At 36.5% G+C, this 24,328-nt stretch overlaps 3 protein-coding genes across 4 annotated transcripts in view; 2 read left to right on the top strand and 1 right to left on the bottom strand.

The window, feature by feature from the left end:
* LOC137401114 (integrator complex subunit 5-like) overlaps nt 1-24,328 on the bottom strand; it is a 74,544-nt gene that overhangs the window by 31,737 nt on the left and 18,479 nt on the right. The gene's annotated exons all lie outside the window — the stretch shown is intronic.
* On the top strand, nt 1,567-11,890 carry LOC137401200 (2-Hydroxyacid oxidase 1-like). The gene is made up of 9 exons (XM_068087593.1): nt 1,567-1,784; nt 1,904-2,055; nt 2,600-2,714; nt 3,927-4,091; nt 4,848-4,984; nt 7,307-7,398; nt 7,476-7,634; nt 11,168-11,237; nt 11,676-11,890. Exons 1-9 carry the CDS (start codon nt 1,648-1,650, stop codon nt 11,741-11,743), a joined length of 1,095 nt encoding a protein of 364 aa, XP_067943694.1. The 5' UTR covers nt 1,567-1,647; the 3' UTR covers nt 11,744-11,890.
* On the top strand, nt 17,269-24,068 carry LOC137401201 (2-Hydroxyacid oxidase 1-like). The gene is made up of 6 exons (XM_068087594.1): nt 17,269-17,354; nt 18,042-18,175; nt 19,239-19,330; nt 19,411-19,569; nt 22,362-22,431; nt 23,814-24,068. Exons 1-6 carry the CDS (start codon nt 17,320-17,322, stop codon nt 23,879-23,881), a joined length of 558 nt encoding a protein of 185 aa, XP_067943695.1. The 5' UTR covers nt 17,269-17,319; the 3' UTR covers nt 23,882-24,068.

Here is a 24,328-nt window from a genome sequence, read left to right as displayed (position 1 = left end):
ATCATTTGCGACTGTTGTTGATGCTTGAGGTAATCTGACTGCCAGGATGTTTCAAGATTAAAATCAACAAAACTTGATCGTGGTTAAACCGCTTAGAACAAATAAAAGTGTGATGATTATGTCTATAGCTGCACAGAGAGTGACAGAATAGAGACGTGTACGCTGCAGCTCACACGCAATAGCCAATAACAACTATAGTAATGATAACAACTAGTGATATCATTTTAAATGTATTTTTCTTTTGGGTATTTTAATCGCGATGAAGTTATGTCGATTTTAATCTTGAAACATCCTGGCAGTCAGATCACCTCAAACATGAAAAAACAATCGTAAATTATAGAAAAATGCCGATATTTTCCGATAAAATTTATTAACATTATGTTTAAGTTCATTTTTAACCCCCCACCTTTAGGCAATCAGATGGATAATAAAGGAAATCGCAGGCATCGCAGGGCTGACTGATAGCGCATGATGATAATCTCTAGCAGAATGGTCAGATAAAGTACTATAGGACGACACAATTTAAAATAACGCAAGAGAAAGCAAAGGCCAGAATACAAAACCAGACGATACCCATGAGAGGCTGTAATGACTAGCTAATAATGCTGAACTCGCAGTAAAGAACTGAGACAAACCAATAAGAGAAGATTATGAATACTAAACTCATCGTCTACAACCAATAATATTTCTGTAAAAACACTAACCATACAAATGTAACGAACCGAGATTACATCGTTTGGTTGAGAAGCAAATGGATCGCTCATAAAATTGTTTCATTTAGCAGCAACTAAAATTTTGTGTAAAGATGTAGTTTTTGGTTAAAGTAGGTTAATTTCTACTAAAATAACATCAGTAAAGCAAAAGGTTGTTATTTTGCCCAACGCATCATCAAGACCATACGTGATAATGCAAGCGTGGAATTGTCACCCTGAATCTTATTAAGTTTTGTACTATAAGGGGTAAAATACATATGAAAAGTATTTTCTGCTTGACAACTGAAAATTCAAAGCGATGTCAAAGGTTACAAATCACGTGCTGACTGAGTGATGGTAATAGGATAACCTGAGGTTCATAAAAGCGTTGATACTCAAAAAGCTACTTATGCAATCCTCATAACAAATTGTTATCAATTACCTGTTTAATGGTTATTCACTAACCGTAACCCTACCATTGCTATAACAGATGCAAAGTACTAGCCAGTTAGTACTTTGTATGTTGAGAGATGTTGAGAAGACAACACCCACATACTGGACCTACATTGAATCACAATAAAGAGTGCGCACGCTTCTATTCAAGTTCTATCATAAAGACGCAAAATAATAACATTTTGCTAGTCAAGGGCTAATATCTAAAAGTAAAAGTCACGCACTGAGTGTATGATAACCCACAGAAACACCAGACAATGTCATAGATTAAAATTCAAGCTCTGCCAGAATGATCATGACATTACGAGAACCACAATCGCTCAAAACTCGGAGGCCCTCAAAGTTACTTTTGTAGATATCACATCAAAATCAAGTCAATTGTCAGTTTATGACCTACGTATCAAATGATAGCCTGAGAATTGTTTATGGTCTGACATGTAGCCGGAGAACTATGTAAACAGTTAGTAGTACGTACTAGAGAAGAGACCATCCAGGCAATATCATGGATACTGAACTCATTTGTTTGGATGACTATGAAAGACAAGCTCTGTCTACGCTAGACACAAGATATGGAGACTTCTTTGCGGCAGGAGCAGACGATGAACAGACATTACAAGATAACAGAGCTGACTTCAAAAAGTGAGTACTGATCAGAAGCAAACCTAGAGTTCTACGCAAATCTACTGATCAAATGCTGCTAAAATAGTTGATATTTCCCTGCCTTTTTAGAATAACGATGTTTAACTGAATGTTTTTAGACTGAGGTTTCGGCCACGGATGATGCGAAACGTTGCTGATGTATCGCTGTCGACTACCATCTTGGGAAACCTAATAAGCCTTCCAGTCGGCATTGCTCCGACGAGCAGACACAAGCTAGTTCATCACCTCGGAGAAGAGGCAACGGCCAGAGGTACATGAATATCGTAGTCATTAGAAATATCTCTAGCCTGTTCTTCAATGCTTGACAAGCCATTTGAGAGAATTACAAAAAGCAATATAAATGATTGTACAGTACCAGTTAGGAAGGATGAAATAAGAACTTTCTGCAGTTTAATTTTTCATAACAAAAAAGCAGAAACTTTATTAGGTTTTTAACTTCATTAAAGTTCACTACACTTTTATATGATATGTTGAAATTTGATTTATTCAAAAAACTGTGTTGGTCGAAGCACCGTCTTTGCACTCTGTAAATCTAATCCCATCAAGTTAGTATTTTGAGGAACTAACCCAAACCAAGGACACAGAAATGGCAGTATGGGAGTTATTTTAATCGCTTGTTCAAGTTCTGTCTCATTGAGTAAGCCAAACTTTCATGTCAATGATCTGTGTATAATTTGCTATACAAATAATTAGTAGCTCAGCATTGTAAGTTAACTCATAGATCAATACGCAAGACAACTTCCCACCGATGTTATGCGACCTCTCATAAAATTGCTGATGGTTGTTGCTTACAGCTGCTAAATCCATGGGCACCTGTTTCTGCCTGAGTACATATGCAACAACAAAAGCTGCCGAGGTTGCAGGACTTTCTGGAGATGCTACTCAATGGTTTCAGCTGTATATTTTCAAGTGAGTAGCTCTAGGAAAGGGTTAATTTGATAAGTTGTGCTTCTAATCCCTTTTTATGACTCCGGATTCTATAGACACGAAGACGGGCCTTGTAGTAGTATATGTATCTTTTAAAACAAAAGGCTACTGGGTAATTTACACTGGATGTCTGCTTATGCTAGGAAGTACAGGCCACGCTATAAATTGATAACGATATGGAAACGCCATTCAGATGGTTTGCTAATTTATGTGTTTACATGTTGAAAATATATCCTTGTAGAAATCGTCATTCATTTGAAAACACATTACAGGCAGGTTTCTGGGCAGTCAGAGAAGAGCAAAGTTTAATGGAACAAAGAAACACATTTATAACATGGGAATGTAGATGGGCTGATCATATCATTATGTCATGTATTTGGCCAATGTTAATATCTTTATGTCATGTAATTGGCCCATGTCAATATCTCTATGTCATGTAATTGGCCCATGTCAATGTCTCTATGTCCTGTAATTGGCCCATTTACTATCCCTATTCTACACACTTTCGATGCTATTGGGAAGGCACCATCACAATATAATTTTCTAATGTGCAAGAATTTTGCAGAACTTTGTGTAAGATTGCTTAATGGTTATAATTTTATGTAAAATAATTATTATAACAATAATATAGTAACACCCATAACACTTATATATATAATTATTAATTATTATCGGTGTGATGTTATTGTATCTAAATCGTTCGAAAATGTATGGCTGAGAAATCTAAATACATTGTAATATCACAAAGGGTGACAATTTTTAATATTTCTGAAAATTTTTCTTCGTTTTCATACTTTTTATACTTGTTTAAATATTGTAAAAACAGCACATTTACAACCTCCCACTTTCCTCGACTCTAGAAATATTCAAATAATCTATTTATGCCTTTATATGAAGCATTGTCTGGGCAGTAGTAACAACACACAGTCAGCAGTATACCAACACATCGTTACATCAAAACGAAGATAACGGAGTCAAGTCTGAATTGGTTTCAACATAAGTACAAAATTATGAAAAAATTATCACAGCGTAAAGTTTGCAGAATTTCCATGGCACACTCTCTGTAAACAATCTTTCTGGTTACAGAACCTCTGAAATTACTGATACATTTCTTACGCTGTCTTATCCGCTGGTACCAATTTCACAGGTCATCTGTTGCTATTAACTCCACTCACTAGGTTTTCTCTATCACAGAGATGTACAGATGGCTCAGCGGCAGATACAGAAGGCAAAGAAGCATGGCTTTAAAGCAGTCGTGGTTACAGTAGACCTCCCAGTCGTGGGAAACAGAAGGAAAGTAAACGGAACAAGGAAAGCAAACAGTGCAATAGATGGCTTTGAGCTTCCTCCACACCTACGGTCAACTTACCAGCCAAAATATAGTTTGATTTAACTGCGAAATAGTAAAAACAAATTTTAATTTTGAAAATCAAAAACGAGTTTGCGAAAATACACTGACTTAGACAAAGCGAGGTTACCATGTCGCCATTGGCGCCGGTGACAGACTTCCTGAACTATTGTGTTAAAATGAAAATCTATGTAACATGTGCAACCAGTGGTTAACTGTAGTTAACATGTAATATGTTAACTACAGTGGTTAACATGTGCAACCAGTAGCCGCTCGTGGTTAACTGTAGAATTGTGCGCGGTTCAAAATTTGCAAGGAGCTGCAGACAAAACCTTCTCAAAATGCGTTGTAAAGGTGGAGGTCACTAGGATATTGTAGCTGATACAGGAACTATGCTTTTCATTTTGAGAACATCCATTGTTTAGACAATCTTGACATTCCAATTTCATTCGCCTGACAATGTTATCATCTATGACACTGTTTCATGTGAACATAACCTATTGAGCTTGACACCAAATGTCTTTGTTGCATGGAATGCAGCTGATGTGGAAACCACGCTTTATTTGGATGTTAAGTGCTCAAGAAGCCCCCTTTTTGTTGATTCACATTGGAATAACCACAAGGATTTGTTTTTCTTTCATTTTGGCTTTCTTTAAAGGTTGATACCATCCCAGTTTACTTATTAAAATGAATCTGCACTAAACACAAATCAATATTTAGAAAATACCTCATTGCAGCTATAAATCCAAAAATACTATAATTTACAGCCATGAAATTATTGAGGAACTGCTAGGACGAGACAACTCCGTAACCTCTAAACCATGCAGCCACCTGACCTGGAAGGACTTGGCTATGATAGTGTCAGCTAGCCCACTTCCGGTGATAGCCAAAGGGATTCTTACAGGTAACTCTACAGGGAAACATTTGATCTGCCCACGAAAAGCCTGAACCATGCAATCATTAGAACATGGGCTATTGTAAGTTCAGGGAACTGCAGTAGAATGCCATGTTATGAATTACTACTACTTTTCTATCAATGGAAAACTGAAAGAGAAGATAATTCTTAACTTGGTGCTCCACAACTGATTATGTTGTATTTCATCGTTCATTTCCTGAGCTTATATGACTGCCCCGGACAACTCTTATCAAGGATAGTTCAGATCAAGCATTCAGTAGAGAGGTTGTTTGTTCCCTAACAGTTTCATTCAAAGCTCCTTGGTTTACCCAATTTCAAACGATGTTGAATCAAAATTGTTTTATCAGCTTCGGGACCATGTACTCACAGTTGGCAACAAGTGTGGCTGTACAGGCCAATGTTTCAACATAATGGCCATAAAAAGAATAACAATAACTTTAATTTCAAGGTAGGCTGTCAAATGTATAACATATATCATTAAATGAGTCAAATTGTGTGTTCCACATGTCACTATGTGTGCCACATGTCACTATATGTGCCAGATGTCACTATGTGTGCCACATGTCACTATGTGTGCCACATGTCACTATGTGTGCCACATGTCACTATGTGCGCCACATGTCGCCATGTGCGCCACATGTCACCATGTGTGCCACATGCCGCCATGTGTGCCACATGTCGCTATGTGTGCCCCATGTCGCTATGTGTGCCACATGTCACTATGTGCGTCACATGTCACTATGTGTGCCACATGTGGCTATGTGTGCCACATGTCACTATGCGGGCCACATGTCGCTATGTGTGCCACACGTCACTATGTGTGCCACATGTTGCTATGTGTGCCAAATGTCACTATGTGTGCCACATGTCACCATGTGTGCCACATGTCACTATGTGTGCCACATGTCGCTTTGTGTGCCACATATCACTATGTGTGTTACATGTCGCTATGTGTGCCACATGTCGCTATGTGTGCCACATGTCACTATGTATGCCACATGTCACTATGCGGGCCACATGTCGCTATGTCGGCCACATGTCGCTATGTGTGTCACACGTCACTATGTGTGCCACATGTCGCTATGTGTGCCAAATGTCACTATATGTGCCACATGTCACCATGTGTGCCACGTGTCACTATGTGTGCCACATGTCACTATGTGGGCCACATGTCGCTATGTGTGCCTTACGCCACTATGTGTGCCACATGTCGCTATGTGTGCCAAATGTCACTATATGTGCCACATGTCACCATGTGTGCCACATGTCACTATGTGTGCCACATGTCACTATGTGTGTCACATGTCACTATGTGTGCCACATGTCACTATGTGTGCCACACGTCACTATGTGTCCATGGTGCAGTTAACCCTCAAGTTTGTGTCATCTGCAGGATGGACACGACAAAAACTCACAAATCTGGCGAGTTTTGTCACTCGCAAATTTTCATCGCATGATTCATGCCTACAGAAGATAGAAACGACTCCTACAAATGATGCATAAAAAATGCTGTGCAAGCTATTCACTTTTAAACATTTTCTATACTTCAGTCATTCCTATTTCGATTTCAGTAGTTATGAACACTCTCTATGACTTCTGAGATGAAAATCCTTATCTGTTGCAACAAATCGCGTGGGTTAATCCGCAACACGCGAATGACTATTGAAACACTTTTCGCGCTGTTTCTCGATGTATGCACAACTCCCAATCCACATTATCGGCACAACGGAAACATAGTAAATGTGCTCATTAGACTTGCATCATATACAGGGCTCTTACAACTATCACTGCGTTTCCATGACCCACATAATTCGCAAATTAGAGCCAATCCGCAAGTTATCCGCGTCATGGAAACGGCATAAATCCGCAAGCTATTCGCAAGCTAAGCGAGTTTTGCAATCCGCAAAACTTTATCGAATCCATCGTGCTTGCGAATCATGGAAACGGTACTTGCGATTAATTCGCATTAGAATATCGATGGCTATTACATTAAAACCATTTTCACGCTTCAGTCGTTTTTATTTCGATTTCACCAGTCTCAATGCGCCAACGTTCCGAACGATCGCTCCTAAGCTAAGCGTGACAAGACTGCTTAGTTATTTATAGATTCATTAATTAGGCTAATACTTGACCTATGGGGTCAAGTACTGGTGTTAAATCCGCATCGCCAGGTGTTCATTGAAACGCTGGATTGCTAAGTAACTCCACTTGCGGATCGTTCGAGTTATGTGAATCATACGGATTATGCGAGTCATGGAAACATAGTGTATATCAACAATCAGAGAGCCAGCCTAGCTAATTTACTTGCAGAAGAAGATGCAGAACAGGCTATAAAGGCTGGATGTAGTGCTGTGTATGTATCTAATCACGGAGGAAGACAACTTGATGGAGTATATTCCAGTGTGAGTAATGTACAACTATTATACACACAGACACTGAGTGAATTCAACACAATCACATACTGGTTATATGTATACAGATATCAGCCTTACCAGAGGTGGTCAAAGCAGTGGGAGGAAGGGTAGAAGTCTACATGGATGGAGGAATCAGAACTGGTACAGATGTACTTAAAGCTCTGGCCCTAGGAGCTAGGGCTGTGTTTATTGGTAGACCAGCTATATATGGACTCGCAGTTGGCGTGAGTCCTAGCACACTCCTAAAACTATGCACGTTGCTTAAATAGTGAAACATGGGCTATCTATGACCAGCTATATATGGACTAGCAGTAGGGGATGAGTACCATAAAACCTCTATTTCAATGTCATGGCGCTCTATTTTTCAACCCTTCTTCTATAGTGGCAGTCAAATAAAGGTGGCTTTCAAATAAAGGTGGCGTTTAATTAAAGGTTTTACAGTATTTTGTCTCAGTATGCTTGGAGACGAAGGCTAAATTTGGTCTACTAAACATAGTGCAACCTTTATAGTGGCTCAAGTGCTTTTATCTTTGAATAAATGTACAAAATGTTTACCTTTTAAAAGCTGCTACCTTGTGCCACCTTTCCTCAAGACTCCTGTTGGGCCATGTGCAGGTGAAACAACGTGTTAATATCGTAATGTTAAACAAAGAACTTTGTGTAAAACCACTAAATTTTAGATTATTCAAAGTGTCAGCTTTTTCGCAACGTAGCTAAAATGCATATGCATATTTGGGTGTAACTCAAAAAACAACTAGCTTCAACAAGTCATTTAATGATATAAAAATATTGTGCGCTATTATTTTAAAAATGGTAGTCTCAGTTCCTAAACAACGAGGATTGTTTGCTCACGGCATGTAAAGAGCATATCAATGGTAAATTTGCGGGGATACTAATAACAATTAGTAGAACCAGTATGAGATTGACTTTGAATGACAAACACTACCCGTGCATCCCTAAAATATGTACTTTTTATAAGTTTACAAACACTACGTAAGAGTGAAATTAAAAATGATTAAGGAGGTGATAAATAGATACAAATTTCATTTACACTACTCAATGCCGTTCAAAGCTAATTAGACCATGAGATAAAGAAATAAGGAATAGTGAAATAAAATTATGTGTATTGGAATGTCCTAATCTTAAAGATTTAGCTGTCAGCTTTTACGGTTTTATATTCAAGGTTCAAATGCCATTGATTCATTAGTCAGCTGCCATCAATAACATGAAAAAATTCTTTATACACACCATCAAATGACTGTTCAAGACCAAAGTTGTGTTTGAGCCAAGGCTAAATATGCATGTATATTTTAGCTAGTTACAATAAAACTCATGCTTTCAATGACCTAAAATTTTGCAAATTAACATAAAATACTTTGCTTAACAACATGGTGTTAGCAGACTGACTCAACTGAATATGACCCAACAGGAACTTTAAGATATAATCGATTGATTAATATCTGGATTCAAAGGCTTACTTTCTTTCCAGCTAGTAGTTTGTGATGAACTACCCATATCCTTAGCCTTCAATAATGGGCACTTCTATATTTCTTATAACGAGTACCATAAGGGAGGGGGTTACACGTACCCTAAAGGTGAGAGGTTATGTGCATACTAAGAGGGGTTATGCATGGTTACAGGGCAAAAGACTATCTACCATAGACTGGGTACACAACAAGCATTCACTTAGTCTTAAAGGCTGACTTGCAACAAAATTCACATTACAGTTATTTGGTATCAAAAGATTCACCATGTCTTACTCTGTTGTGTTGTAGGTGCCAATTATGTGGAAATGTGATTACACGCTCTTAAAAGCTGAAAAACGAAAAGCGGCCGTAGATTGGAATCTGTTTACTTCTCTGACGTAGCCATTACAGTTTGATTATTGTCTTGTCACGCGATGTTCTCACGTGAATTGAAAGGCCAATAAAAAGCTCAATATAAAACTTATCGTAACACTAGTTTATGACAAACACTTCAGGTTTTACAGAAGACCCCGTTTTAAATATAAATGCTCGCTACTTTACAGTTTTGTTTCGGCTTGATCTAATCGTCAAGTCATAATCTGGTCATGTGACCCAATACTTCGCAAATAATTTTTGCAGCATTTTTCGATTATCACAGGTGACCAACAGGCTCGTCTTGACTATCAGACAATGATATGTACTCCTTCGAGGTAAGGTTAAAAAATTAAATGAATTTTTACAGTTAGTTATAAGATATCATTGCTAAAAGTGACAGCATTACAATGACGATAAAACAGACGCGAAAGAACAATAGACATGGTTTTATTGAATGTGTGAAGTATAATTTGTGAAAATATTTCGACGAATAAGGTTGCATGAAAGTGTAAACAGAAACCATTTCCCACAACTAAGTCACAATTGAGCTGTTTTGGAAAGAGAATCCAAACTAAAGGTCCGGCCACACGTAACGAATTATTCGTTCAATCTGACCGAATCCACGAATTTCACAGAATTCACAGATTTATTCTGCCGAATATCATAGATTCGTCTGAGCTGTGCATGCACACCGAATTCGTTAACGAAACGCTTTTAATTGGCTAACCAATTTTTTTTAGCGAGCACGGTTCTAGTAGCTTTGACAAGTGGTATAGTCCAAGACACGTACGACGACACACAATAAAAGTATCACCGCGATATGACTTGATACATACGATGCAACGGCCTATATGCGCTATTGTTGGTTCTCTCTCGTTGGTTCACCATGACAGGAACTTCTCATCGTGTATCTAAAATTTTCTTTTATATGTTTTAGAAGCTATGAATTATTTCTTTTTCAATAATAATTTCTTTTTATACTGCAAAAGCTCCGTCGCAAAAACAGTCGCTATCTCTAGCGCATATAGGCAGTTGCATCGTATGTATCAAGTCATATCGCGGTCATACTTTTATTGTGTGTCGTTGTACGTGTCTTGGACTATACCACTTGTCAAAGCTACTAGAATCGTGCTCGCTAAAAAAATTGGTTAGCCAATTAAACGCGTTTCGTTAACGAATTCGGTGTGCATGCACAGCTCAGACGAATCTATGATATTCGGCAGAATAAATCTGTGAATTCTGTGAAATTCGTGGATTCGGTCAGATTGAACGAATAATTCGTTACGTGTGGCCGGACCTTAAGGCGGTATCGTGTGGCTGCGATAGCTGTTCGTTTTCTAAAGCTTTTAAAAGCTTGTAATCACATTCCCACATATTTTGCACCTACAACACAACAGAGTAAGACATGGTGAATCTTTTGATATCAAATAACTGTAATGTGAATTTTGTTGCAAGTCAACCTTTAAGCATATCTATACACTTGAAGTTATCATCTCTATGTTGTTTCAGTGATATTCAATCGAAACACTGTGATTTTTTTCTATTGATGACTTTTGAATGAATCTAATAAAACAGTTTATAGTATGAACTGACCTCATTTATTATAAAACAAGCAATCAATTTTGGTAGCATAAAAACATCAAAGTATGCATATGTGCCTCTGTCAACAGATCCTACAGGACTCGCTTGTTGTGTATCGTCTTGTACCCCTAATAGAGGTTAAACTATCATACGAAAATATGGTAGTCTATAGCTAAAATATACAAATTTATGGTAGAAAATAATTTATGTAATATGCGCGATGAGAAACACCTCACATGTACCTCCGTCTTTATGACCCCTGAGTAAGGAATCATAAAGTACCATTTAATTAACCAGCATGCAAGCTCTACCTGCGATCTTATCAAATACTTCAGGGTGAAAAGGGTGTCAGGAGAGTGATAACTATTCTAAGAGATGAACTCAAACTGGCTATGCAGCTATCAGGTAACATTGACCTCCAACTTTGGAATTTAAAATGAAGTCAAAAAAATTATTTTTTCCTTTCAGAATATTGAGCTATAGCAAATGCTAATAATAAAATCAATTGGTAACGTGGCTGGATGTTTACATATATTGATACACTAGCTGAATGCCGGGGTACATTACTTTACCTGCTACATTACCTTTACACTACATTACTAGCAACTGTTTATAAGCTGTTTTTATTACCAGTGCAACACCATGCATTCAGTTAGTAGTAGTATAAACGATGCCAAAATCATAACGTAATGACACCATAGAAATTATGAAAGTGCAACAAACAGATGACAATTACTACTTTTACTATGCAAACTAATTTACCCAATTATTAACTATTCTCAGTGTTATAACTTTGTTAAGAACTTCTATATGTTAGCATAACAAACCTCAAAAACCTTACAGGGATAACCGATGTGAATGACATCCCTAGAAGTCTCGTTCAACATGAGAGCCTCATTCCAAGACTATAAGTTGACAGCAAGAAGAGTGTGAACATGTACGGATACTGTCTTACATAATGCTTATGTATATAATAGAACTTCACAAGCTTTTTATGCTAATAACTTTCTATTTCGTATTCATTGTTAACTTTTTTAATTTTACATATTGATTTATATTTAAACCAATTTCAGATTTTCTGAATAATATAACAATGCTTGTATTGGTTGACAGAGGCTCAGAGTAGATTATGCGTGTAGATCAGCAGATATCTGACATACCCTAGGACACTTATATTTCGCTAGTATTTAGTTTCGTAAGTAGCATACAAAGTAAAATTTCGCTGCAACTTAATTTCGCAGTTCTGATGAGTGCGAAAATATAGTGATGTGAAAATAAATGCAGTGGAACAAGCATTATTAGATTCCTCAGGTTCGGTTCACCAGTAATAAAAACTTTTCTAATTCGGGACTAGTTTGTAATTGTGAACCGCAGGTAGAATTGTGTGGGCGAGATTGATAATGCAATTTTTTCGCGAGAGGATGACTCTGCGAAAACGCAAAAGTTAGACGAGGCGAATACATAAGTGTCCTAGGGTAATTTGATAAAAACTGGGTCAACCAATCATTCAGCTCGAATTTTGTTTATCGGCTGATCAGAAACCAACCAAATACTGGATTGAAACTTAGATTGCTTGTGTTAAACATTCAGACAATAATTTCCTTACAAGCAGAAAATAATTCTACGGTCTAGTGAGTATGGTTACAGGTAATCATTTTTTATTAATAATTTAATGGCTATAATCATAACTGAATTCAACTAGGGATCAAGGCTACACAGGTGTCAAATGCCATTCTGGGGGTCCTACCACACAAAGTTGTCGTCAGAATAGTCACTTTTAAAATCACTGTTGTCACTTTTAAAATCACTGTCGTCACTTTTAAAATCACTGTCACCCTTTTCAAGTTGGCAACCAAATCAAATTTTTTCTTCACATTCGTTATTTTAATACAAATATCTATTCTGGTGGCATTGGGTTGCGTTAAAAATCTGAAGCTCGCTCAGTTTGAACTTCTGCTAACCAAAAGCATGGCTCAACCAGCGACCTTCACAAACTTATTAGTGATGTTTGGGAGCGTTGCCGATTACTCCACGAAAGGTGACAGCCGTGTTAGGTTTTTTGGGCTATATTTCTTGTACTGAAAATAGACCGAGATTGTCTTTAATAATCACTGTCAGTCACAGACTTGGAAACGGATTTGCTGTCAATGTCGTGGCATTTCATTGCTTTAATTTTTTGGCAGTCTATAAATGCTGGGCCAGATGCTTCAAACCAAAACTTGACCAAACTCGGTTGACCGTGGTGATTTATGAACAAATAAAAAGTTAGTTAAGGTACGGCTACACGTAACAAAATTTCTGTTGGTTCTAACCAAAATCACGAAATGATTGAAACACAGAATTATTCTGCGCTGCTAGAATCGTGCTAGTGAGCACGATTCCAGCAGCTTTTGCAATTAGAGAGAGACGTATGATGACGTCCAACAGACGTATAATGACACACAATAAAAGTATAAGTGCAATTCAACATAGTACACACGATGCAACTGCTTAGATTGCGTTATTGAATGTATTTATTGTTTGAACGCTATAGCTACAAATTGTTTATTCTTTAATTATATTTCCTTTTTAGCAGCAAAGGTTTTGCGGTAGAAAATGTTGACATCTCTAGCGCAATCAAGTCGGTTGCATCGTATTTACTATGGTAACTTTCTGTAATATTTTTCTTGTGTGTCGCATTATGTTCTCGGACTACATATATCTTAAAATTTGCTAGAGTCGTACTCGTTAACCAACAATAGCGCGACCTAAACAGTTACATGGTGTGTTCTATGTTGAAATACTTATGTATTTTTATTGTGTGTCGCGATATATGTCTTGGACTATACTAATTGCTAAAGTTGCTAGAATCGTGCTCGCTAATAATTTGTTTAATCTGTTAATTAAAAGCGTTTCGTCGACGAACTCGGTGGGCATGCACAGCTCAAATAATTCTTTGAATTTCGACCGATTAATTCTGCGTTTTTCGTGATTTCGGTCAGAACTCAGAACCGACGAAAAATTCGTTACGTGCAGCCGTACCTTTAGTAATCCTACTTACAAAATCATCGTCACCTACATTGAAAAATGGTCGTCTCGTCTGTCACTTTTTAAATATCCCTGTCGTCGGGTCGTCAGAATCGTCCCAAAACATGGGAGGACCCCCCATTCTCAACAATCTCGTTAGATTTTAGTTCGACATGACGGGCTTCTTACTTCAAATAATTTTCAAACATGTAACAAGTGCATTTGTCCATAGAATAACTAGCCAATGAGATGTGAGCAATGCTAAGATGTTGAGAGCACAACACCCACATGCTGAGACTTCACTGAATCGCAATGAAGCACACACTTTTCATTAAGAAGGGTCACAAATGCAGACAAATGTGTTCTATTCTAAAGACGGAAAATAATAACATTTGTTAGTCAAGGTCTAATATCAAAAATTAAGCCACATACCGACTATATAATAACCCACAGAAACACCAGACAATGTCATAGATTAAAAATCATACTTTGACTGAATGGAAACCTACACGCACACGAGTCAAGGTCATAGATTGAAATTCAAGCTCTGACAGAATGATGATAACATTTAGAGAACCACAATCTCCCAAAACTCAAGGACACTCCAAGTTACTGTTGTAGATATCACATCAAAATCTTGTCAATTGTCACTTTATGACCTAGGTATCAACTGATAGCCTGAGAACTGTCTGTTCACAACCTACTTAGCAGCCGGTAGCCTGAGAATTACACAAACAGCTAGTAGTTAGTAGTACATACTAGGGAAGAGACCATCCAGGCAATATCATGGATACTGAACTCATCTGTCTGGATGACTATGAAAGACAAGCTCTGTCTACGCTAGACACAAGATATGGAGACTTCTTTGCGACAGGAGCAGACGATGAACAGACTTTACAAGATAACAGAGCTGACTTCAAAAGGTACAGCTAGGATAGAAGAAAAAGCTGAAAGCACGTTGTTGAAACATGTTGCCTTAATGCTGGTTCACACTACAACGCAGTATGTTAACATTAATCCTACAATTACAGCGGTGATCATCTGTGATAAAGTTGTTCAGTCTATTATAAACCAATTTGCGTTTACATTAGCGAATAGACAGCGGCATAGAGTTCTCATTACACAATTTGGTCGATAAAATAATGAAATAATAGTCCCGCAGCTACTATCATGAAGGGAAATATAGATTAAGCAACCCGCGACAGCCAATCATCATTGCCGAAGTGGTGTTCATTGCACAGATTGTCATGGATGCTCGGCGAAATATCGGGAAAGTTTGCTTTGGCGATGTCATTGGTTTACAGTGCACGTAGTCAGTGAATAATTGTCGATAGTACAACCCCAACGTACGACGATACAACGGGTACCAACCTTTAGCGCTGCGCTGACCATTAATATGGCGTAAGGATTAGGAGCATCAACATTTATATATACTTTAGAATCGTCGATGTATTATTCACAAGAGACACAGTAAAATGCTTTCTGTTACGACATAATTTTAATATGACATGATATAAATTAGCCTCTTCCAAATACAAGAACCTAAAGGTGTTCGTGTCATGCCAATATCGCATTGTAGCATTTCAAACATATTGTATTTTACTTTATGCATTTCGCCAGATCATCAACAGATGAGTGTGTTGCTATTTGCTTTACTAGCAGAGAAGACTGACCTAGTTTTTTATTACCCGCGGAATGCCGAACATTCATCTAATTATACCATGAGGTGTATTAAATATGCCAAATATGTATTCGTACAACTTAGCACTGTCTTCAACTCTTTGTATCACTTCTCAAAGGTTACGATTTCGACCCAAACTGATGATCGATGTCTCTACCATATCCCTGGAAACTACAATTCTCGGTAACAGAATAGCATTTCCTGTATGCATAGCCCCCACTAGCAAGCATAAGCTGGCCCATCCTCTGGGAGAAGCTGCTACAGCCAATGGTAAGGAGTTGTGTCCTCATTATTCTTTTACTTCGCAAAGATGGAAGGAAGCTCATTACCATCTGTGCATTATTATCTTACTATGAGCATTTAGCTAGACATTCAATAATAATTACTTGCAATTTGAACAAAACTATCACAAAACTATCACAATGATAATGGAAAATATAGCAAACTTGTAAAAACAGTTTGGGGCAAACAATTTTGATTCAATTCGAGTTATCTTGGATGACAATTTCTTGTTTCTCGTTTATCACTATAAATTTTATGCACAGTTATGTATTAAAACATTCTTCTCTCGATTTGACTTAGAAAACCCTATTACCGTAATAGACATTCATCATTGGAAACCATGCGATGTTGTTATTCAAGTATGTCCAAAGTAAAGCTAGTCAAATGTTGGACTCTCTATTACTGTTGAATAAAACGTTTAAAAATGCTTCAAATCCATGAAGAAGGATTTCCCATTTTAGGTTATTGAAAAATACAAAACAATGCCTACTTTCTCGTTGTAAAGCCTTATATTCGTGTATAAACTATAGAATAAAAGGCCTTTAAAAAATGGTAGCCACTAGTACAAAAATACTTGCATTCAAATTCAATTTTAGTGCAAGTAAATACATGCATCGAGTTATACTGCATCTTCATTATTGCACAATCTATATGATAAACCCTATTTTGTTATTGTGTGTGTATGCATAGATAATGCGTTCGCTTGTCTGTCTGTTAGTCTGCATGAACACCATGCGATTCCACATTTTTTGACCAATTTTATCCACAGTTCACACATATATGTTCCGTGTCTCCCACTAGATCGCCAAAAATATTTGGCTCTTATACTTTCAAACAGCCACCCGCCTATCTGAATACAAATAAAAGCAACCCTCAAAATCACTGGTCTTATGCTAGTTTTCTCTATATCTCATTCTAACTAGAGATGATAGCATTTGTTGGAACGATTTTTAATTTTTTTGAAATTTTCACTGTGGCAAGTTGTATTCCCTAATAAAAGTAAATTCAATTCTTCCTCATATAATTATTAATGTTAAACATATCTTTAATGTATTATTACAGTTTAGTATACTTATAGCTGTCAGGACAATGAACACCTGTCTATGTCTCAGTACAGCATCAACAACGAGTGTTGAAGAGATTTCAAGGAACTCTCCAGGCCTGCTCGGGTGGTTCCAGCTGTACGTATTTAGGTAAGTAGCATTAAATAGATGTATAATAATGAAGGCACAAAAGTTCTTATTCAACCTCCACTGGTACTTGACCCCTTGACTTAGCTGCGTAGGTTTGTGAGATGACTGATCATCGAGAGAACAACCCCGATATACAGTGATAAAGTCTGAACCAAACTTTAGTACCAGATTCTGATCAGGAGTATCAAGTACAATAGACAGAATGTTTCTTTTTTCAAGGTCGAGAGAGTGTGCAATGTCTCTCATAAGAAACGCAGAGACAGCAGGTTTTAAGGCTATTGTGCTAACGGTAGATGTTCCAGTGGTTGGTAACAGAAGGCGAAGAATGCGAAACAACCATGAGTTACCAGGACATCTAAGGTAGGTTAAAGGTCATCTAATGGTGCTTCCTAGAGCGGCATACTTAATAAAGTGTTGAAAAAATTTTTTCATTGGACTGGGTACGCAACTAGCATTTGGTTAGTAGTATGTGCATCCATAAATTTGGAGTTGTCCTCTAAATATACATGTGTCACAATCATCAATATATTGATGACTCAGGAATAAGGAATAATTTAAAAGAGAAAACTATAGATTTAATGAACATGAAAAGTGAACGGAGCTATTGATGACCATCATTAACAAATAAAATTTCTCTAGTTATAACATTTAGATAACAATGAGATAGTTCAGATAGATAACAATCAGATAGATAACAATGAGCCATGATAAAGATGTTGAATTATTTTTTATTACAATTCTTTTGAATGCTCGTGTAACTTCAGAACGCAATACTTCTGACATTATAAGACAATAGAAACTGGGAACATTTTGGCTAAGACCTAATAATAAAATGCTAAATTAGAATAATAAAAGTTTCAATAACAGAAGCTGCCAAGCCGGCTTATAACATTATCAAGCCTTTATCTTTGCTTCAAAGAAATCATCACTATTAGTTGATACTAGAAGTGATACTACACTAATACTACTAATACTTGCTAAAAACCAACTACTGTTAATGATAACAGAGAATAGCATATATAAGATGTTATCAAACAATATGTTTAGACTCGAGAATCTAGTTGGCATCATTTCTGATGCGAACAAAGATCCGGAGATTGACAGTACATTGACATGGGAAAACATAAAATGGGTAGTGTCATTGACACACTTGCCTGTAGTTGTCAAAGGAATCCTGACAGGTACGTTTAGTTATTTTTGTAGCTAATATTCATGTACTTTATGTTAGAAAGCATTCGTGATTGAAATAATTCAGTGTTGACTAACAAAACATAAGATTTTTCTACATACTACGTTGTTGTCAGTTAATTACACTGTTTTGACATTATATAGACCAACCAGAGCGAGCTGGACAAAAATTGTTTCAAAAGCTTTTGTTTGATTTAGCAGATAATTAAAATTTTTTGTCAATTATTGTTTATGGTATTTTCAATACCATAAGAAAGAGACATAAACCTTACTAATAACATCAGATATAGAACCTACTATTAACATCAGACCTAAAACCTACTATTAACATCAGACCTAGAACCTACTATTAACATCAGACCTAGAACCTACTATTAACATCAGATATAGAACTTACTATTAACATCAGACATAGAACTTACTATTAACATCAGACATAGAACTTACTATTAACATCAGACATAGAACTTACTATTAACATCAGACATAGAACTTACTATTAACATCAGACATACAACTTACTATTAACATCAGACCTAGAATTTACTATTAACATCAGATATAGAACTTACTATTAACATCAGACCTAGGACCTATTATTAACATCAGACATAGAACCTTACTATTAACATCAGACATAGAACCTACTATTAACATCAGACATAAAAACTACTATTAACTTTGGACATATAGCTTACTATTAACATCAGACATAGAAATTACTATTAACATCAGATATAGAACTTACTATTAACATCAGATATAGAACTTACTATTAACATCAGACAATATACCAAGATGTTTCGTTATACCAATTAATATGTTTGTTATACCAATCAATTGTTAATTGTCAACTGTTATACAAAAACCCGCAGGTATAACACAATAATATGCTTCAATATACATTATCCATATTAACAAATATCCAAGGATAGAAGTGCTAGGTTTCATACTGCAAAACAAACACAAACAAATGAACTATGTTTTTACTTATAATATTACAATAAACAAATCAAGTCTACAATTGGATCTCTTGGATAATCAACTTGTTTGCAGGAGAAGATGCAGAAGAGGCTATAAAAGCAGGATGTAGTGCTGTGTATGTATCTAATCACGGAGGGAGACAACTTGATGGAGTATATTCCAGTGTGAGTAATGTACAACTATTATACACACAGACACTGAGTGAATTCAACACATAATCCACATACTGGTTATATGTATACAGATAGCAGCCCTACCGGAGGTGGTCAAAGCAGTAGGAGGAAGGGTAGAAGTCTACATGGATGGAGGAATCAGAACTGGTACAGACGTACTTAAAGCTCTGGCCCTAGGAGCTAGAGCTGTGTTTATTGGTAGACCAGCTATATATGGATTAGCAGTTGGGGTGAGTCCTTGCCAAACCTTAAAACTATGCATGTTTTCTAAATAGTGAAACAAGAGCTGTCTACAACTTGGTATGTAGCATCAAGAAGTTGGGTTGGGTGCTTGCTCATCCTCATAATTAAACATATTTTGTTAAGGAAGAACCAAGCTATATCTACACATAGGTGATTGAAGAGGGTAACTCTTCCTCACCACATACCGTAAAACCTGTAATTAAAAGCCATGGTGGTCTATTTTTAACTCTTTTTCAAAAGTGGTGGCCAATTGGAGGTGGCGTTCAAATAAAGGCTGGCTTTGACGTTGTATTTTTCAAATGGCTCGTCAGAGTTTTGGCAAGATAAGTGTAGCCCTTTTATGGGTGAAGCGATTGTCGCCTATATTTTGCCCCCTTTTCCTGGTGGAGCTATATTAAACCTTGTGGATGCTATAAATCTGCTAACTTACCTCCAAATTGTCATTGATGTTATAATAAACACGGATTGAGAAACCGAGAAATGTCTCTATCCATTGATATCTATCGCTTGCATTTAACCTGCGATGATACTATAGTCTGTGTCCTGCTTTGCGATTTGTTAGAACTTCCAATTTTTATTTCATTCTAAATTTGAAGACATTTTTAATTTATATCTATATTTAACAATGTTGCATAAATGCCCATTGCACTCATTGGTATGTTTGCTACAGCTTGCAGCCAAAACTAGCTTACAGTGTAGAGAGTGCAATAGAAGAGGAGTTACGAGTGTTGATCAATTGTAAGATCAGATTACTGCAATAATGCTATCAAATCATGAGCTAGAAATCGGCATATTTATAATATATATAATGCTAAGCTATTAAATGCTATATATATGCTATATATATATATATGCTATATATATATATATATATATACAGTCAAACATGGATAACTCGAACTTCACGAGACCGAGCGAAAGTGTTCGAATTATCAGAGCGTTCAAGTTACCAGAGCACTGTCACAAGTCCATGTATTTACTTATTTATTAGTAGATACATGTACATATACAAACTATAATATAAATCAAAAGCACAAATGGCTTGTTTCAAATTAAATGCTTCTAATGTAAAGTTTAAAATGTTTTTAACAAAAAGTATAGAGATTTTTCTATCACTTGAGATTGGTTTGTTGTTTGAGGTGATGTTATTGCCAGGACAATTTTTAGATTGACATTGGCAAAACTTGATCGTTGTTGAAATGCTCAAAAGAAAAGACATCTTTTTCTTTTGAGCGTTTTATCCACGATCAATTTTGCCCACTTTTCTTGAAGTTTATGCAAAGATTACCTTAATTTACCTTGCTTCCGAAGGGCGATCGCTAAGCGGATGTTTGGTATAAATCAAATTTCACCAAACCTTTAGAAAAGTCGTTGACAAAAATATTTTGCCGATGGTGGTAATAACGACGCTTATGAATTACGAAAAGTTGAGGTTTACCTCTATGGTTTGGAATAAAGTGATTTTCTAAAGCGATAACAACCGTTTCGGTAGCCGTTGGAAAAAAACAGGTCGAGTTAACAGTGTTGAGTTCGAGTTATCTATAGCAATTTATCATTACGTGGGAACGGACCAAAGAAACCGTTCGAATTAACCATGTGTTCGAGCTATCCGTGGGCGAGTTATCCATGTTTGTATGTATGTATATATATATATATACATATATATATGCATATATATATGTATATATTTATGAACAAGTGACATAAACGAACCATACTTATAATAATTGCAGAAAAAAATCAACGCTTGTAAAACAAAAATATTTGCATCATTTGCTCGGACAGCTGCGTTCCGATTGTTGCTTTGATGGAAAGAACATCTTCTGGTTGTCCAATACCTTCCACAATGTCTTCTAACCTCAACCCTTCTTCTGCACTGCTGAACTAGTCGATATTAGCATCCAAACAATTTTTTGAGCAGAGCAAAACTTTTACGTGTCGCAATTAGCACAAATGCAATGTGTAAAAGTTTTGCTTGCTAAATGTAACCTTTAGCTTAAAACTAGTCGCTCATCTTCTATCGCAAATATAACCCTTTTTTATTTGCATAAACGTATTACAAAGTATCAAAACAGTGTAAAACAAGGAACTAATTTAGCCTGAGACAGTTACTGGTTATTTCTATGGTGTTGCTTTCAAGGTTTTAATGAGAAAAAAGCGAAAAGCTATAGAGTTGGACACCGTGAGAATTGATTGTTATTAATGTAAACGATTCATTATAGATAAATTTTGTAGACTCTTTTCTACTGATCACTTGATCTTATGGGTTCCTAAAGAACAAAGATAGTCCAAGTGGTGGGCAAATGGTGGTGACGTTCAAATAGAGTTGGTGTTCAACTAGGGGTTTTACCGTAACCAAATTAAATAATTACTCGCAACAGCTACTAATATTAAAAATTGTCTATATTCTACTGATATGTTAGTGATTACTAGCTCATGCAGCTTGTCCAAAACATTAATGTTGACTTCAAGTAGCTCCAGTATTCTTATTCCTTTTACTAAGATACTATAACTCTTAGTCAGTTTAAGAACAGTTCCTGTAATTCTAATTTCTATGAAATCATAATTAATGGTAAATGTTGTTTGATGCACAAACACTATCTGTCAACGAATTACATTAACAAGCTATATCAAACACACTAGAAGGAATGAACCTATTTTAGCTGAGCTGATCCAGTCTATCTGGACACTCAGGCACATCATTTGAGTGCAAGTCAAGCCAGAAGTAATAACTAATGCGCAAGAAAATGTGCAAGAGTAGGCAACTCTTTTAATATAGGGAGAGGAAGGACTAACCAAGGTGTTGGCGATACTAAAGGAAGAACTGAAGACTGCCATGCAATTAGCAGGTAAATTAACCGATAACACCTGTTTACAGAGGAATTTTCTGTTTGTAGTCATAGTGTTGCCATAGCTCAACAGCGAATTCAAAATAATCATTTCAGAGAGTAAGACAAAATATTTTGTTATAACATTATATATGTATTTAGGCTACATAATTCAAAGTGTAATCTATCTCATAGTAAACAGAAATATTTATCGATCTATTGTATTCTATACATATAATTCTCAAAATTTTTGTGTATGTGTTTCAGTTTGTCAAGTTACAGCTATAAAAATTTCAGAATGAAATACCCATTTCATGCTGGATTTGATTTCGAAACCTCCCATTCGTCGGGCAAATATCTTACCAATTAAGCTATGCGAGATAGATGGATTCATTGGGCGATAGATGTCACCATGTGGGTGAAAATACACATACCACGGTGTGCTATGCAAGTCATTAAAGCTTGCTCTCACGGCTCTTATTATTAACTTTAGCAATACGGATACTATTTTACTCAAATTAGCCATTGGCAACGTGCCAGGCTAATAGCAAGTGGCAAGCAACTACATTACCTGTTATTGTTTATAAGCTGATTTTTAACACCTGGGCAATGCGGGCCATTCAACTAGTTTTAAATATAAAGCGCAGATAATAAGTAACAACGGAGTTATTCATAAATACCTAAAAGTAGTCGACTGGTACAGGTGTTAATGCCGGTCTACAGAGCTGAATGTCACGAGTCTTGTCGAAAGTGATGGTGTATACTGATCTCTAACTCTGGCTGCTGGCAAACGGAGGGATGGACAGACACCACTCTTATTATAGCAAAGATGTAAATACATATTTTGGTTTTACTTTATTTTAGAAATGCAATTTTTTTCTTTGCAGCTTAGATCAAGCTGTATAGAATAAAGTTGAAAAATTGATTCAAATTTGTATTGAAGGTCTATGCTACTCTTGACTAAACGCAAAATTTTGGTAACTATAAACCCTAAACCGAGTGAAAGTAATAAGAAAAAGAGAAAAGTTGTCGATACAAACTAATAATAGTTATAGTACTGCAGGTAAAAAGTCAAGTTTAGCTTTCTTTTTTGAAGTACCCAAGGCGTGAGATTGGGAAGATCTTAAAATGGATTTAGCAATTTACATGTATTTTACGGTTCGTATAATGTAAAATCCCTATAACGTAAGCATTCCCGGAATGTATTATTTACGTTATCGGAGCGTTTACTGTATTTACATATTGATAGTGCACATGCGCGCGGCTAAAATAGCTACTAAAAGCAATGCATTACAAGGAGGCATCAGAATTCTAAAACTTCTAATCAATTTAATGAGATGCCATTCTAGGTGGGGGGGGTCAGGCTGCCAACACGATTATTCAAACATTGACTATATTTGTAGGAGTGGTAAACGTACAAAATATTCCAAGTAACCTTGTAGCCTTGGAGTCACAGATCGCAAGACTGTAGCCTCTGGGTCTATACAAACTTGACTGGATCAGCATTGCCCGAATTTACAGTATTCTCCATTCAAACAATCACCTGATGTACACAATGATGGTGGATGACAGTGACTGCTTATTGAAGAATCAACTCTTAGGTGATCATTGGGAGTTGTACCCCTCACACCATTAAATTGGTAGACAATCCTTGTCAAGTATTATATCAGTATGAAGGAATAAAATTAGAAACTTAAAATAGTTCGGCTATTTTTTATCATGTATTAATTTAAGAAAACATTCTGACAGTTGTTAGCAAGGCTCTTTCTAGTATCAATAGACCTCAGGCTATAGCAACATAAATAATGATTGCCAGGGAACCAGTTCGTAGCATGGGAATGGTCAGCAACAATCGTTGCAATCACTGATCGCAACGATTGCTGCTGAGTGTATGATAACTGTTGATTGTAACAATCAC

This window comes from Watersipora subatra, chromosome 7 (assembly GCF_963576615.1).
Source record: "Watersipora subatra chromosome 7, tzWatSuba1.1, whole genome shotgun sequence".
Taxonomy (NCBI): Eukaryota; Metazoa; Bryozoa; class Gymnolaemata; order Cheilostomatida; family Watersiporidae; genus Watersipora; species Watersipora subatra.
This window is presented reverse-complemented; position numbering and strand designations above follow the sequence as displayed.

Coding starts and splice junctions, on each gene's coding strand:
- LOC137401200 (XM_068087593.1), top strand. CDS start 1,648: ATGGATACTGAACTCATTTGTTTGGATGACTATGAAAGACAAGCTCTG. Junction 2,056..2,599: donor AGAAGAGGCAACGGCCAGAG/GTACATGAATAT, acceptor TGTTGCTTACAG/CTGCTAAATCCATGGGCACC. Junction 7,635..11,167: donor TATATGGACTCGCAGTTGGC/GTGAGTCCTAGC, acceptor CAAATACTTCAG/GGTGAAAAGGGTGTCAGGAG.
- LOC137401201 (XM_068087594.1), top strand. CDS start 17,320: ATGCGAAACAACCATGAGTTACCAGGACATCTAAG. Junction 19,331..19,410: donor TTGATGGAGTATATTCCAGT/GTGAGTAATGTA, acceptor ATATGTATACAG/ATAGCAGCCCTACCGGAGGT. Junction 22,432..23,813: donor GACTGCCATGCAATTAGCAG/GTAAATTAACCG, acceptor CTATATTTGTAG/GAGTGGTAAACGTACAAAAT.